Source organism: Saccopteryx leptura, chromosome 3 (genome assembly GCF_036850995.1).
Source record: "Saccopteryx leptura isolate mSacLep1 chromosome 3, mSacLep1_pri_phased_curated, whole genome shotgun sequence".
NCBI classification, from domain to species: Eukaryota; Metazoa; Chordata; class Mammalia; order Chiroptera; family Emballonuridae; genus Saccopteryx; species Saccopteryx leptura.
The window spans coordinates 164,196,657-164,213,884 of record NC_089505.1 but is presented as its reverse complement, the minus strand read 5'-3'; the positions used below and the strand labels follow the sequence as shown (position 1 = coordinate 164,213,884).

At 36.8% G+C, this 17,228-nt stretch overlaps 1 protein-coding gene across 1 annotated transcript in view; it reads right to left on the bottom strand.

Moving 5' to 3' along the window:
- PKN2 (protein kinase N2) overlaps nt 1–17,228 on the bottom strand; it is a 158,142-nt gene that overhangs the window by 93,269 nt on the left and 47,645 nt on the right. The window contains exon 2 of the mRNA XM_066376729.1: nt 10,930–11,230. Coding sequence (XP_066232826.1) covers nt 10,930–11,230 — 301 coding nt within the window. The remainder of the gene's footprint in view (nt 1–10,929; nt 11,231–17,228) is intronic.

Here is a 17,228-nt window from a genome sequence, read left to right as displayed (position 1 = left end):
TGAATAAGCAATGGCATACAAGTCAAGTGGAGTTGAGTAGAATGGAATTAACCACAGCATATTTTCTGGTACTTGCAAAGTGGTATCACAAGCCAAGATAGGTTTCTGTGGCTTCATCTGATAATTTATAGCCTTATATATAACCTTATGAGTATTACTTGCATGTCCCTTAGATAAGGCTTTGTCCCTCATTCTGTTTAAAACTGAAATCTTCTTCCCTGAAACACTACTTCTAAATCTTCTGTCCTGTTAATGGCTTGACTCTAGTAATCCATAACTAAAACTTTACTTGTGCTACCAATGCCTCACTTTCTTTTTACTCTTGCTCTCTAAAGTAAGTCTGTATGTCAAGTCACCAAACCCTATAGGTTCTACCTCTGACATAAATCTCAAATAAGAAAAACAAGGCTTGAAGAGGTTGTAAGTGGTATCCAACAATACCACTATGTAATGCTCCAGCTGGGATAAGATCTTAGATCATACAACCTTTGGTCTTTATTTTATAGCCAGATGACTCCCAATACTCAATATTCATAAAATGTACTTAAACAGCCATTATGTCTGCTTCTGGATCAAGGCTACTTACTGCATTAAGAAACAAAGAGGAAAGAAAATACATTTGAAGTCAACCTAGCCAAATCTAAACTACTAAAAGTAGTAGCATGTTGAAGCACTAGATTATCTATCTCCTTTACAAACTTTCATTGGTAAGTCTGTTAGTTACTGTTCACCAGTTAACATTTTGGTTTTTGCTTGCTACTTAAAATTGATATTTTAAAAATAAACTTCTCCAGGCCCTGGCCGGTTGGCTCAGCGGTAGAGCGTCCGCCTGGCGTGAGGGGGACCCGGGTTCGATTCCCGACCAGGGCACATAGGAGAAGCGCCCATTTGCTTCTCCACCCCCACCCCTCCTTCCTCTCTGTCTCTCTCTTCCCCTCCCGCAGCCAAGGCTCCATTGGAGCAAAGATGGCCCGGGCGCTGGGGATGGCTCCTTGGCCTCTGCCCCAGGCGCTAGAGTGGCTCTGGTCGCGGCAGAGCGACGCCCTGGAGGGGCAGAGCACCGCCCCCTGGTGGGCAGAGCGTCGCCCCCTGGTGGGTGTGCCGGGTGGATCCCGGTCGGGTGCATGCGGGAGTCTGTCTGACTGTCTCTCCCCGTTTCCGGCTTCAGAAAAATACAAAAATAAAATAAATAAAAAATAGGCCCTGGCCGGTTGGCTCAGAGGTAGAGCGTCCACCTGGCGTGCGGGGGACCCGGGTTCGATTCCCGGTCAGGGCACACAGGAGAAGCGCCCATTTGCTTCTCCACCCCCCCCCTTCCTCTCTGTCTCTCTCTTCCCCTCCCGCAGCCAAGGCTCCATTGGAGCAAAGATGGCCCGGGCGCTGGGGATGGCTCCTTGGCCTCTGCCCCAGGCACTAGAGTGGCTCTGGTCGCGGCAGAGCGACGCCCTGGAGGGGCAGAGCATCGCCCCCTGGTGGGCAGAGCGTCGCCCCCTGGTGGGCGTGCCGGGTGGATCCCGGTCGGGTGCATGCGGGAGTCTGCCTGACTGTCTCTCCCTGTTTCCAGCTTCAGGAAAAAAAAAAAAAAAATAATAATAAATAAATAAAAAAAAAATAAAAATAAAAAAATAAACTCCAGAATCTTGCCATGTGTTAGTTATATTAACTGTTTGTATTTCCCTTAAAATCTAACGTTCCTGTTTAAGCAGATATGCTTACCTTATAAAGCCAGCTGGAATCTGCTCAGATTATAATGAATGCTCACTTATTATTAATGGATGAATAACCAGTTATTTTGCACTCAGGATGATCTCTGTCAAACCATCAGCAGCTGAAGTAATTTTGCTGAAATACTCCCCCCCCCCCTGTATTTTTTTGAAGCCAGAAACAGGGAGAGAGAGACAGACTCCCGCATGTGCCCGACCGGGATCCACCAGGCACGCCCACCAGGGGGCGATGCTCTGCACCTGGGGGGGGAGGGGGGTGTCGCTCTGTTGCGACCAGAGCCACTCTAGCGCCTGGGGCAGAGGCGGAGGAGCCATCCCCAGCGTCGGGCCATCTTTGCTCCAGTGGAGCCTCGGCTGCGGGAGAGGAAGAGAGAGACAGAGAGGAAGGAGAGGGGGAGGGGTGGAGAAGCAGATGGGCGCTTCTCCTGTGTGCCCTGGCCGGGAATCGAACCCGGGACCTCTGCACACCAGGCCGAGGCTCTACCACTGAGCCAACCGGCCAGGGCCTGCTGAAATATTTTATAGCTAGTACAACCTCTGGTTTAGCTTTTTAACTATTTTACAAAAAAAATTGGATGTGTATCACTAACCACTATACATCTGGTTGGACTGGTTAAAACTATGTAATAATAATACCATGTGTTGAAGAGAATGTGAAAAACAGAAATGCTCACATATTGTTAGAATAAAAAATGCTATAGCCACTCTGGAAATCATTTTCGCAGTTGTGTATAATGCTAAATATATTCTAACATAATAGTAAGCAATCACACTTTTCCGGATTTACCAATGTGAACCAAAAACATACCCACACAAAAACCTATTCACGTATAGTTATAGCAGCTGTGCTGTAAATTGCCCCAAACTGAAAAACAACCATAATGTTCTCAGTGAATAATAAACTGCAGTACATCTATACAATGTACTACTACTCTGTAATAAAAGGGATGAATTTTTGAATAATGCAGAAACTTGGATGAATATCAAAAAGTGATATGCTAAGTGAAGAGAGTCAGGTTCAGACGTCATAGAATTTATGATTCCATTTATATGATATTCCTAAAAAGTAAACTATTAATGACAGAGAACAGACCAGTGGTAGCCAGGGGATAAGTGCAGGGACAGTGAGTACAATGGGAAAGCATTGTTTCTTTTCCTGACTGCACTGGTGTTTAGAGAAACCTATACATTAAAAAAAAATTTTTTTATTGATTTTAATTTATTGTGCTTACATAGATTCAAGTGTCTCATCGAATATATCTCCCTCCTCACACTCCCGTGTTCCCCTTGATACCCCTTTTGACCCCTACCCCCAGCGCCCTCCCCCTTTTCCTTCAGGATTTGCTGTCCTGGTCTCTATAACCCTGTGTTATGTATACATAATTTCACCAATATCTTTCCCTTCTCTGATCCCATCCTCAAATCCCCTTTCCCTCTGACCACCTTCTCTGTGGTCCCTTTGATCCACCTCTGCCTCTATTCAGTTCATTGTTCATCAAATTTCTCATGAGTGAGGTCATATGATATATTTCTTTCTCTGCCTGGCTTATTTCACTTAGCATAATAGTCTCCAGGTCCATCTATGTTGTCACAAAAGGTAAGATTTCCTTATTTTTCATGGCTGCGTAGAATTCCATTGTGTATATGTACCACTACTTTTTAATCCACTCATCCACTGACAGACAATTGGGCTGTTTCCAGATCTTGGCTATTGTAAACAATGCTGCCATAAACATGAGGGTGAATTCTTCTGAATCAGTGATTTGGTATTCTTAGGATATATTCCTAAAAGTGGGATGGCTGGGTCAAAAGGCAGTTCCATTTTTAATTTTTTGAGGAATCTCCATACTGTTTTCCACAGTGGCTGCACCAGTCTGCATTCCTGCCAGCAGTGCAGGAGGGTTCCCTTTTCTCCACATGCTCGCCAGCACTTATTCTGTGTTGTTTTGTTAAGGAGTGCCATTCTGACTGGTGTGAGGTAGTATCTCATTGTGGTTTTAATTTGCATTTCTCTAATGATTAGTGATGAGCATTTTTTCATATGCCTATTGGCCATCTGTATGTCCTCTTTGGAGAAGTATCTATTCAGTTCTTTTGCCCATTTTTTGATTGGGTTGTTTACTTTCCTGGAGTTGGATTTTTACAAGTTTTCATAAATTTTGGTTATTACTCCCTTATCAGACATATTGTCGAATATATTCTCCCATTGTGTGATTTGTCTTTTTATTTTGTTTATACTGTCTTTAGCTGTGCAAAAGCTTTTTAGCTTGATATAGTCCCATTTGTTCATCCTGTCCTTTATTTCACTTGCCTGTGGAGATAAATCAGCAAATACAATATATTGCTGTGAGAGATGTCAGAGACCTTACTGCCTTTATTTTCTTCCAAGATGATTATAGTTTCACGACTTACATTTAAATCTTTTATCCATTTTGAATTTATTTTTGTGAATGGTGTAAGTTGGTGGTCTAGTTTCACTTTTTTGCAAGTACCTGTCCAATTTTCCCAACACCATTTGTTGAAGAGGCTGTCTTTACTCCAATGTATGCTCTTACCTCATTTGTCAAATATCAGTTGTCCATAAAAGTGTGGGTTTATTTCTGGGTTTTCTGTTCTGTTCCATTGATCTGTATGCCTGTTCTTATGCCAGTACCAAGCTGTTTTGATTACTATGACCTTGTAGTATAACTTGCTATCAGGAAGTGTGATACTACCCATTTTATTAATTTTTAAGATTGCTGAAGCTATTGTGTTCTTCTTTGGTTCCATATGAATATTTGGAATATTTGTTCTATATCTTTGAAGTATGCCATTGGTATTTTAATAGGAATTGCACTGAATTTATAGATTGCTTTGGGTAATATAGACATTTTAATTATGTTTATTCTTCCTATCATGAACACGGTATATGCTTCCACTTGTTTGTATCTTCCTCGATTTGTTTTATCAATGTTTTATAATTTTCTGAGTACAAGTCTTTAACCTCCTTGGCTAAATTTACTCCTAGGTACTTTATTTTTTTTGTTGCAATAGTGAAGGGGATTATTTTCTTAATTTTTCTTTCAGACAGTTCATTGTTGGTGTATAAAAATGCCACTGATTTCTTAATATTAATATTATATCCTGCCACCTTGCTGAATTCACTTATCAGGTCCAGTAGTTTTTTGACTGAGACTTTAGGGCTTTCTGTGTACAGTATCATGTCATCAGCAAATAATGATAGTTTTACTTCTTCTCTTTCAATTTGGATGCCTTTTATTTCTTCCTCTTGTCTGATTGCTGTGGCTAGGACTTCCAGGACTATGTTGAATAAGAGTGTTGAAAGGGGGCACCCCTGCCTTGTTCCTGATCTTAAGGGGATTGCTTTTAATTTTTGCCCACTGAGTATGATGTTGGCCATGGGTTTGTCATATATGGCCGAAACCTATACATTTTTAGAGTTCATGAAACGGTATTCCAAAAAATAATCAATATTACTACTGTGCATTAACTTAAAAAAAGCCATACATCATGAAAGAATTCAAGTGTTAGGAATCTACAGATCATTTAATCTCATGATTTTAAAGATAAGGAAACAAATCCAGGGGTGGTAAAAGTAATGTGCTAATTAATGATCATAGTTCATTAACGGCAATCCCTTCCTTAAGAGTTCACAACTTAATATGAAATATGTTTAACCTCAAAATGAGAAATTCAATCAGAAATAAGGAGTAGGTAGAATCACATAACAAACCAAATTACAGATTCCACTTATATATTGCTCACAAAAATTAAGGGATATTTCAAAATGAATATGAAGCAATAAAAAAAAAAGCATTTGATTTTTTTTATTAAACAAGAATATCAGAAAAGCAAACGAGAAGTCAAAGAAAGTTGTTTATGCAAATGAGATGCAAAACCAACTTTTATTTCATTGGTGAAAATGCACTATACAAAAGGCTGAAAGTACTGGTATCTGCATGTTCCCTGATCCCATAATTTTTGTGAGCAGTGTATTTTTTTTTTTTACAGTGACAGAGAGAGCCAGAGAGAGGGGTAGATAGGGACAGACAGGAATGGAGAGAGATGAGAAGCATCAATCATTAGTTTTTCGTTGCGACACCTTAGTTGTTCATTGATTGCTTTCTCATTACGTTCCTTGACCGTGGGGCTGCAGCAGACCGAGTAACCCCTTGCTCGAGCCAGCGACCTTGGGTCCAAGCTGGTGAGCTTTGTTCAAACCAGATGAGTCTGCGCTCAAGCTGGCAACCTGAGGGTCTCAAATCTGGGTCCTCCACATCCCAGTCCAATGCTCTATCCACTGCGCCACCACCTGGTCAGGCAGCAGTGTATTCTAATACATTCAACTATAATTTCTATGCCACATTTAGGTTAAATAGGCAAAATATAAAATTAAATTCTCATTTCTGTTCATTCAAGAAAGACTTCAGAAACTGCACTTTGGTCATTAAGAAAGAAAACTCCGGCCCTGGCCAGTTGGCTCAGCGGTAGAGCGTCGGCCTGGCGTGCGGGGGACCCGGGTTCGGTTCCCGGCCAGGGCACAAAGGAGAAGCTCCCATTTGCTTCTCCACGCCCCCCCCCTTCCTCTCTGTCTCTCTCTTCCCCTCCTGCAGCCGAGGCTCCATTGGAGCAAAGATGGCCCGGGCGCTGGGGATGGCTCCTTGGCCTCTGCCCCAGGCGGTAGAGTGGCTCTGGTCGCGGCAGAGCATGCCCCCTGGTGGGCATGCCGGGTGGATCCCAGTCAGGCGTATACGGGAGTCTGTCTGACTGTCTCTCACCGTTTCCAGCTTCAGAAAAATACAAAAGGAAAAAAAAAAAAGAAAACTCCAATATAGACATATCTTCAAAATTTAAGATAAGTTACCAAGTTAACTCCAAAAATCACAATACTATTATTTTAGTTTTATACTAAATTAGTATTTCTCTGGCTTTATATTCTAGATGTCAAAATATTTACTACCTCAATAGGTAAGAAATCAATCTAAGTTTTGTGGGGTCTGAGAAGATGGAAATGTTAACAGGCAATAAGAAAAGGAAACAAGATGAAAATAGAGGTGCTTATACTAAATAAAATAACAGAAATATTCCTATCCCCTTCTCTAGGGATACACAAGCATCCAAGAATCAGGAAACTGGTTCTTTCTCAAATATTTCCTTTTGGAGCCTCAAGTGACAACTAAGGTTTAGACTACCACTCTACTTCATAGAATTCATTTCTTACTACTCTTAAAAATAAATACATATATTTTACAAATAACAGTCCCAAAAGATCAGATCTTAACACTATACTAACATTTCAGAGAGTTTTATAGTCAAAAGTCTTGAAGTTCATCTGATAAAAACCTTTATTTTATAAATAAGGAACTAAAGATAGTTAATTACTGCGATATGAATTAAGAGCAGTCTTTATGACTACTTACACAATAATTATTTATCCAATACAGACTTAAAATTTGTCTCTCTTTCTATGAGTTGTTGATTCTGCTTATATAATCCTCCCAAGACAATAGGAATTAACCAAACACTTCTGCCATTAACCCATGTATACAAGCTCCAGTCTTTACAAAAGGATTACATTCTGATAAACCTATCATAAATAAAATCCTAAATCAAAATGCAATTACAACACCTAACTTAAAAAAAAGAAAAAGAAAAACACACAACCTACTGAACATTATAGCTTACCCTAGCCTACTTTAAATGTGCTCAGGACACTTACATTAGCCTACAATTAGGCAATTATCTTGAGTTTCATCTCAAGAGTATTGCTTTCTCCTCCTCCTCCTCACCAGAAGTGGGAGATTCAAAGGGGAGTTCCTGTAGACATGATAGGATGCAAAAACACAATATCCCAAAATGCTGGCAACACAGTTCCCTATACAGTATTGGTTGTTTACCCTTGTGCTCATGTGGCTGACTGGGAGCTGTGGCTCACTGTCATGGCTGCAAATCATAAGAGTATCATACCACATAGTGCTAGCCCAGGAAAAGAGCAAAATTCAAACAAAGTACAGTGTCTACAGAGTGTGTATTGCTTCTGCACCTTGGCAAAGTTGAAAAATCAGAAGTTGAACTATTGTAAGCTGGGGAATGTCTGTAGAACTGAAAACAAAGTACTATGTTTTTTAAATATTCTTGTCACACCTAATTTAAATCAATTATTAACCTTAGTATGCATTGTAAAAAGTATTAATTTTATGCCAATCTTACCTAAAATTAATGTTGAACTACCTTTAATCCTCTGTGTTGCTTTTAATGCTGTCAAGTCAGTAATACAGTAAAAAGAAAAAAAAAACTTCTTAACAAAGTATATGAATATGCCATTTGCAAAGAGAACAATTTTTATTTTTACTAATTTTTTTATACATCTCTGGATGCTTGTACTTCCAAGAACTATTTTTTAAATAAATTCAAATTTTAACCAACTTGTCAAGTTTATGAAAAACAAATCAAAGTATTAAAAAGTCATAGTAGAAAGTTATATTTCATATAATATTTGCCTTAAAATTATCTGAAAAGTCAATATGATCAGTAAAGAAAGTTTCTAAATTTCTTTATCCTTTTATTTAAGGCTTTGTTCCCCAAGTCATTAAAATTTTCAAGTATCATAATAAATTATGTTTTGGTATTAATTAAAATTATATAGTATTTTTTTTGTGTGCTGGCTTCTTTTGTTTCTTTTTCTTTTTGAAACAGAACATTCACAACTAAATATCTACTATGTTTCAAGTTCTCTAAGTCTTGAAAACATACACCTGGTCTCAAGGAGCATATAGTTTAGTAAGTGATATAAACATGTACAATATAATATAATATAATATAATATAATACAACAACGAACAAAGTAGAACAGAAAAGATAATCAGAGAAAGTCAAAGAAGGTTTTGCAGTGATATCTAAATTGGCTTTTGAGGGAGAAAGGGAATTTGACAGTAAGACTTAAAGGTCATTTCTTTATATGAAACTCTAGGAAAGACAAATTTAATCTAAAATGATAGAAGGTCAAGCAGCAGTTGCCTAAACCAGAGATGGGGATTGGAGATTGACTGAGAGAGGTATGTAGACAAGCGAACCATTGAAATGATGGAAATGTTCACTGGTTGTAGTGAAGGTTACCTGAGTATATACATTGTTAAAACTCATCAAATCATAAATAAAAATATGTGCATTTTATCATATATAATGTATACTACAGTAAAATTTAAAATTTTTAAAGGGACTACTCTTAATGTGGTGAAAACTTTTATATTCCAATTACAAGGTAGTTACGGGTATTCTGTGAAGAGGAAAATGTTTTCTCTAAATAAACAGAGTTTAAAACTCCAGTGCTGTTTCCTATTTTAGACTTTTCCTAAAGTAACGGGCAAAAAATGTAGAGCTCAGCAGAGTTCCAACAGAACAGGCTATTTCTAAGTTTATATAACACTGCTAAAAAAGGCGTTTTCATAATAAAAATTTCCATTTATAATGTAATTATTGAATATGTGGGTAAAACAATACTAGCTGAGGATTTGAAGAGTTCTTTTTAGATAGCTTTGTGATTCACATTTTTGGGATTATTTAAATTTTAAAAAAAGAAGGCTTGTTTCTCTTTCATTTGGAAGATTTAATTATTCTTACAAGCTTGTAATCTCTACATAACAGTTCTCCAAATTAAATCCCAAAGGTAAGTCCCAAATGTTCAAATTGATGTATTAAAACAAGTTCTGTCAAATACACTGAATATCAGAATTATTTTTTGCAACTTTTGAGACGGGTAATTTGAAGTTCTTAGTCAAATATATATAAATTTTCCTAATTAAATTTAATTTTACTTATATCTGTCATTTCTCATTACCTGACCTGTTTCTTCTAAAATTTCTTCAGTGTTTGATAAATTACTACTCTACATATACCACTCCCTTTCTTTGCAGATAAAGAAACTGAGTTATAAAGATTAAACACCTTGCCCAAAATATCATTTTTGCAAAGACAAAATAGGTCAAAGATATATGTATTAAATAACTTTTTAGGTAAAATGTTTTAGAAAGAATGTATATATTAATGAATGAATATTGATACAAATTTTTTTCTGGAAGCAGAATCAACAAAAAGTTAGTATTGCTACCTTTAGAGAGAAAGTCTTGAGATGAAGTGCGGTAGTTTTTCTATTTTTACTCTCTATAGCACTAAAAAATTTCCAACATGAGATTTTGTTAATTCTGTTTTAGAATTATGTTCTTCAGCTGGATTTATGGGTTATAGTATCCTTTTATTTTTTATTTTTAGGAAAATAAGTAGTGTTTGGCTTTTAAAATTTTCTTCTTTTTTAAACAATATGCTGGTGGTTTAGTTGTTAACTTAGTTGCTTAAAGCACAAAGAACAAAAGTCATAGGTTTGATTAATTACATTTGCCAAATTTAAAAACAGCCCTTGGGCCCTGGCAGGTTGGCTCAGTGGTAGAGCGTCGGCCTGGCGTGCAGAAGTCCTGGGTTCGATTCCCGACCAGGGCACACAGGAGAGGCGCCCATCTGCTCTCCACCCCTCCCCTCTCCTCCCTCTCTGTCTCTCTCTTCCCCTCCTGCAGCCAAGGCTCCATTGGAGCAAAGTTGGCCCGGGCGCTGAGGATGGCTCCACAGCCTCTGCCTCAGGTGCTAGAGTGGCTCTGGTCGCAACAGAGTGACGCCCCGGATGGGCAGAGTGTCGCCCCCTGGTGGGCGTGGCGGGTGGATCCCGGTCGGGCGCATGTGGGAGTCTGTCTGACTGTCTCCCCGTTACCAGCTTCAGAAAAAAATAAATAAATAAAAAAATAAAAACAGCCCTTGGATACACACTGCGTTTTTAACTTTAAAAAGTCATCGGCAAACTCATGCTGCTGATCAAAAGAATGAATCAGGTAAGAACATGTGACTGACTCAATACAAAACATTAATATTGAAAAATAACTCCAAGTAATATCTTACTGGCAGAGGGTAAGAAAGTAGACAGCAAAGTTACTCATCTCTAAGTATATGTTACAATTTTCATATCCATCAGTGCAGTGCACTTCTGAATAGAATATAAACAAGACCTTAACTGTCCTTAACTGTAAGAGAAAATACAAACCCTATACTTTCAAAAAAGCCAAGAACGACACATCGTAATACTTAGTTTTTTTTAAAATAACATATTTCATATTAATATACCATATAAATAACAAATGAAAAGAAATATATATATATATACCTGCAACATCTTCTGGATCTGATACAACAATATGTGCATTTAGTTCCTGTAGCTTGTGATGCAGTTCTTCTAATTTTTTGTTTGATTTTTTCAAAATGTTGTCCACATAAGCCAAACTTTTTTTATCTGTTGTGACTTTCCTTAGATTTTCAGCTCCTTCTTTGATTTTCAGTTCTTTTCTTATTTCTCTCTTGATTCGATCCTTGATATCATCCAATTTCTGTTGCACCATTGTATCTGAAAAGTCTAATTTCTGAACAGTACTCACATTCTCAGAAAATGAAAGACTTCGGGTATCTCCCTATAGAAAAAAAATAACCGTACATATTGTGAGAGTTTAGAAAAGTAAGCTATCTAGAAACATGTGCAGCATAATAAAACTATATATAAATAAAGCGATTCTTTATTAAGTACATTACATTTAATTAAATTTAATTTTTTAATAAGTAATAGACTATTTACCTTTATATAATACAAATTCCTAAGTTCAAAAACTGTCCACTAACTATAATTTTTATTTTATTTATTTATTTATTTATTTATTTTAATTTTTCTGAAGTTGGAAACAGGGAGGCAGTCAGACAGACTCCCGCATGCGCCCAACCGGGATCCACCCAGCATGCCCACCAGGGGGCGATGCTCTGCCCATCTGGGGCGTCGCTCTGTTGCAACCAGAGCCATTCTAGCACCTGAGGCAGAGGCCACAGAGCTATCCTCAGCACCCGGGCCAACTTTGCTCCAACGGAGTCTTGGCTGCGGGAGGGGAAGAGAGAGACAGAGGGGAAGGAAAGGGGGAGGGTTGGAGAAGCAGATGGGTGCTTCTCCTGTGTGCCCTGGCCGGGAATCGAACCTGGGATTCCTGCACGCCAGGCCGACGCTCTACCACTGAGCAAACTGGCCAGGGCTACTGTCCACTAACTAATAGCATTACCTGACAAATTTATATTAAAATAAATACAACATAACTACACACAAAGATGGTATAAAAATAGATTTTCAATATCTTGACTACAAGTTAGATCCAATGCCAACACTGTGAATCTTGGGAAGTTATTAACCTTTCAAATACTCAGTTTAATCATCTATAAAATCTGAATAATAATGTTAGTCACCATTCAGAGCTGTGTGATCATTCAAAATATTATATGTGATGCTCCACATAGAATTGTTGGCCCACTGTTACCACTTTGTAAGTGAAAATTAAGTTCCACAGTGAGATAAAATTCTATTTTATCTTCTACATATAAGAAACCTCATCAAAATAAACTAATATTGGCAAAAATAAAGTTATATCCTTTTGACCACCTTTTAGTTAATGAATTTCATGCATTAAGACTGCATTCAGAACTCTACTTATATATTTCACGGCTAACTTTCTCAACTGGTAATTTCATTGACTCACTACAAAAACATCATTACTAGAAAATATAAACTATATCTAATTACGTCCTACTAATAGAGTATCAGTTATTTATCTTAACTAAAGTTATATTCTAGGTATATGTACATCATTCTGTATTTTAAATTCCATTATTCTAATAATCTTGGTTTTAAAATTGTTAATTTCTGACCCTGGCTGGATAACTCAGTTGGTTAGAGCACTATCCCAAAGTGCAGAGTTTGATGGTTTGATCCTTAGTCAGGGTACTTTTTTTTTTTTTTTTTTTTTTTTTTTTACAGAGCCAGAGAGAGAGTCAGACAGTGGGACAGACAAGGGGCAGACAGATAGGAAGAGAGAGAGATGAGAAGCATCAATTCTTCGTTGTGGCACCTTAGCTGTTCATTGATTGCTTTCTCATATGTGCCTTGACTGAGGGGCTACAGCAGACTGATGACCCCTTGCTCAAGCCGGTGACCTTCGGGTTTCAAACCTGGGTCTTCCATGTCCCAGTTCCACGCTCTATGCACTGTGCCACCGCCTGGTCAGGCATGGGTACAATATTGATGTTCTCTCCCCCCCTTCTCCTCTCTAAAATTAATCAGAATTTTTTTTAAAATAAAAATAAAATTTTTTAATTTCTGAAACACAAGAAACTAGAGATAATGTTTACCTTTTGAAAGAGAAATTCAGTTTGTGAAGGGCATAAAAAGAGACATTTTACTGTGTACCCTTTATGTACCTTTTGAACTACAGACCTAATTAATTGAAAATTTTTCTTTAATTTCTTTGGGTATTCATCAAATCTATATAAATAAAGCTCTATTTAAATTCTTGATGCAAATACTTTTACATCTAATCCTTAACCTCTAAAAAGCCTGTGCCAGTATGCAAAAAATGAAGTAGCTGATCTATAATTCTGTTCCTAACCTTTTTAGGGCCAAGAACTCCTTTAAAACTTAGACAAAAACAAATAGCAGAACAAAGAAAATGACATGTTTGGCCCGAACAGGCAGTGGCACAGTGGATACAGCGTTGGCCTGGGACACAGAGGACCCAGGTTCAAAACCCCGAGGTCACTGGCTTGAGCGCAGAGTCACTGGCTTGAGCATGGGATCATTGACATGAACCCATGTTCGCTGGTTTGAGCCCAAGGTCACTGGCTCAGTTGGAGCCCCCAGTCAAGGCACATATGAGAAAGCAATTGATGAACAATTAAGGTGCCACAAAGAAGAATTGATGCTTCTCATCTCTCCCCCTTCCTGTTCATCTGTCCCTCTCTCTTTCTCTCGCTAAAAAAAGAAAATGACATGTTTGTATGATTTCCAGATTCCAAGGATATTAGACTAAGAATTCCTGGGATAGGTGATCTATACCTATTGGCCTTAAATGTGCTTCTTATCTACATGGATATAGAAAGATCCACCTGAACTAAAATGTCTCGGTTTTTTACTATCTAGGTTTTTTACATTTAGGAATGTAAGTCTTAATATTTATTTATTCAATTTCCAAAGTTTATAACTGCACCTTTAGCTTGTTATCAAAACAGTAACACATATGACTACTGTCAAAAATAAAATCCCACATTTCTGTTGTCAAGCTTCAGATAAAATAGACTGAAACAACGAATGCTTAGATGAAGAAGTTGAAGGTAACTGCATTCCTCTAAATACATTTATTTCTATCCTTATAAAGTTAGAAAACAGCACATGAATTGCTTTCACAAGTTTGTTTTCTAATATACTACTCACAAAAATTAGGGGATACTTCAAAATGAATATGAAGCAATAAAACATCCCCTAATTATGCATTAAGCCAGAGGTTCCTTAAATTTTTTGGTTCCTGGTGACCTTAGTGTTTCAGTAATTTTTTCCTTATACACCATAGGCCAAAAGAAGTACCGAACAATTCCATACATTAAGTAGTAAGGTCAAGGAACTCCATAAACACTTACAACTTAGTAGCTATTTGAAATGATACAAAATAAAAGAAAAGATCACACTTATTTTATTCTTTAATAACCACAGTTGCTTGTTGATAGGATGTGTCTGCCTGTTGGGCACCTTCACAATTCCTCAAACTGTAAAATGACTGGTTACCCCCCATTTTCATTTCCTGTTCCATTGTACACAGGAAATGTAGAAAAATCTAATATTAAAACTTAACTGACTCCAGCTAGTTCATACAGTATCCAACAAATGGTGTCACTGTGTTTCCCTAAATAATTTAAAATATATTGCAGCATCCTGAGTTTGCAGAGGCACCCCAGAGAGCTCTGTTGCTTAGTTTGAGAATCATAGACTAAGATTTAAAGGCTGTAAACAAATAAACAAACAAACAACACTGATATGAAAATGGCTTCTGTTCTTGATGCAAACTCTTTGAAGGCCCTTGCCTACTTCAGCTCCCATTTCTTTCCAATTTGCTTCCTAAATTCCACTCAAATTACCGAAGTCCAATGACAAAGACAATCTCCGTTGGTTCAGCTACTATGCATGCTGCACCTTTAAAATACACTACCTTTTCTTCTTCCTTCTACTATCTCTTCCAATTCTCTTTGCTCAGTTATATTTTACTTTGTCCAAGTTCACCATAATTCCTCCATGGAAAGAATTTCCTGTTTATACCCTTTCTTAGAATTTAGATTAAATGTCTCTCCTATATGCTCTGATAGTATGGATCCTATTTAAACAAATATCCATTTCCTTATCTGACTACTCCAAAGACTATGAGCAATTTGAGGGCAGGGCTTATGTTTGGAAGAGCAGTTCTGTTTTTCTTAATGATTTGTCTATTATACTATTCATATTTATAATTCTTTTAGAATTCAGAAAAATCCATCACTGCTGAGGAAGTCATGCTTTCCTATTTTTGATAAAGAGCATTCATAGTCCAAGAAGCTCAAGGGCAAAGCTGATATTGAATCATAGCAACTATATTAGCAGAATTAGATAAAACCACAAATAGTTATTAGCATGTTTACTTTTCCCATTCTTTTACATAGACCTGAAATTTTAGTAACCATATTTTTACTGCTACCTTTTATTGCAATGTGGCTCAAACACCTTTTGGAAAGGAACCGGAGATACATACAATATAATCAGTAATTTAAGATGAAAAAAATAATCCTTCTGAGAGTATATAGGAAAAGTTACAGTGCTTTCTATTACTCCTTTCCCCAAAACTGTAGTTTCAATATACTGTGAAAGCTATTGAAAAATGTAGTTTTCTTGCATCTGGAACAAAATAATGAGACATATCATCTATTAAATTATGTCTCTATCCTGAAAAAAATATTGTATCAGAAATGCTACAAATCAGAACAAGGCAATTAAATAATATTGTCAACATAAGGAGAATAAATTAATGTCAGGAATATACCATATTTTTCACTCCATAAGACGCACCTGACCATAAGACACACCTAGGGTTTTAAAGAGAAAAATAAGAAAAAAAATATTCTGAACCAAATGGTGTGTTAAAATATTTAATAAAAAATACCACAATAATATTTCAACAATGTAAACTCAACAGCAGTATTAACAACCATTAGCACTGTTATTAATAAATGAGAAGACTTTAATATTCAAATACTCTTCTAGTTGTCTGAGAACCCACTGCAGCTGAAAAAAATGAACATTCGCTCCATAATACACATGGGCATTTCCACCTCCACTTTTGGGGGGGGAAGTATGTCTTATGGAGCAAAAAATACGGTAAATAGCTATTTAACCAGTAAAAATCTTCAGTGATAATCTTTGTCTGAATAGGTTCTATGTTCTATTACAGGCGGTATACTGTACCTGTCTACATCATCTACATTGTATTAATTTATGTTTACAAGCTTAACACTTTCATTCACCATTCATAACTCTTTGCTACTCTTAAAATTTCATCTCTTCTACAAAAGTAGATATACTCTTTTCAACTATTTAAAAGTTAGATCTAACTTCTAATCACAAACTCCCTTTAAAAATTCATTAGTATGTTCAGAAAATATAGACATAAAAAATAAAAAGAATTAATCCTAAGCATAAAACTAAACTTTTTTAAGAGTATTCACGCTCCTATAGCAATCAGCCATATGTAAAAGAAACTCCTAATTCTTACACCTTTATGCACTAAAATCACAAGCTTAACCATTCCATTCTAGACAAATTAACTGAACACTGTGCTGATTACATTCCTTCACCATGTTTCATATGTCACACTCCTTTCACTATCAATCTAAATTCATTACCATGAAGTACTTGTTCAAAAAATATTTCAAGTTTTTCACAATTAACCCTTACTACCTACTTCTAATGTACTTTAAATTTTATATCATCCCTATCCTTAATGCAGCCATTTAATCAGATGGGTCAAATACGAACACAAGGGAAGCATTAGTAGAATTAATACCCTCAGGATTTATAAAAAAATCAAAATAATTTCTAGCTAAGTAGATTTCAAGTGGCTAATACAAGAAGGAAGAGAAACCTCAACAAGAAACAAAGAGTAAAAATTTGGTGGATTTCCAAGGAACCAAAATAAATTTAAGAGCCAGTGGATTGGTTAAATAGCAAAATAGACCAAAATAATGGCTTAGTGTATTGACAGATAACTGAGAAAAGTGCTCTGAATTCACATAGATATGAAAAATCAAAAGGCATGGAAGATAATATGAGAAGACCTAAGATCCAACTAGTAAGAACTCCAGAATAAGAGAATAGAGAAAATGGGGAGAAGTAGTATATGAAGAAATAAATAGATGAGAATTTTCCAGAACTGAAGAAGATACAAATCCTCAGACTGGAAAGTCACATCAAGTTGCAAATAAAATAAGTAAATATAACAACAACAAGAAAAGCAAACAGGGAGAAAGGTGTTTTAGCTACCAGTGAATGACAACTAGGTGAACAGAGGACTTACTTCATTCACA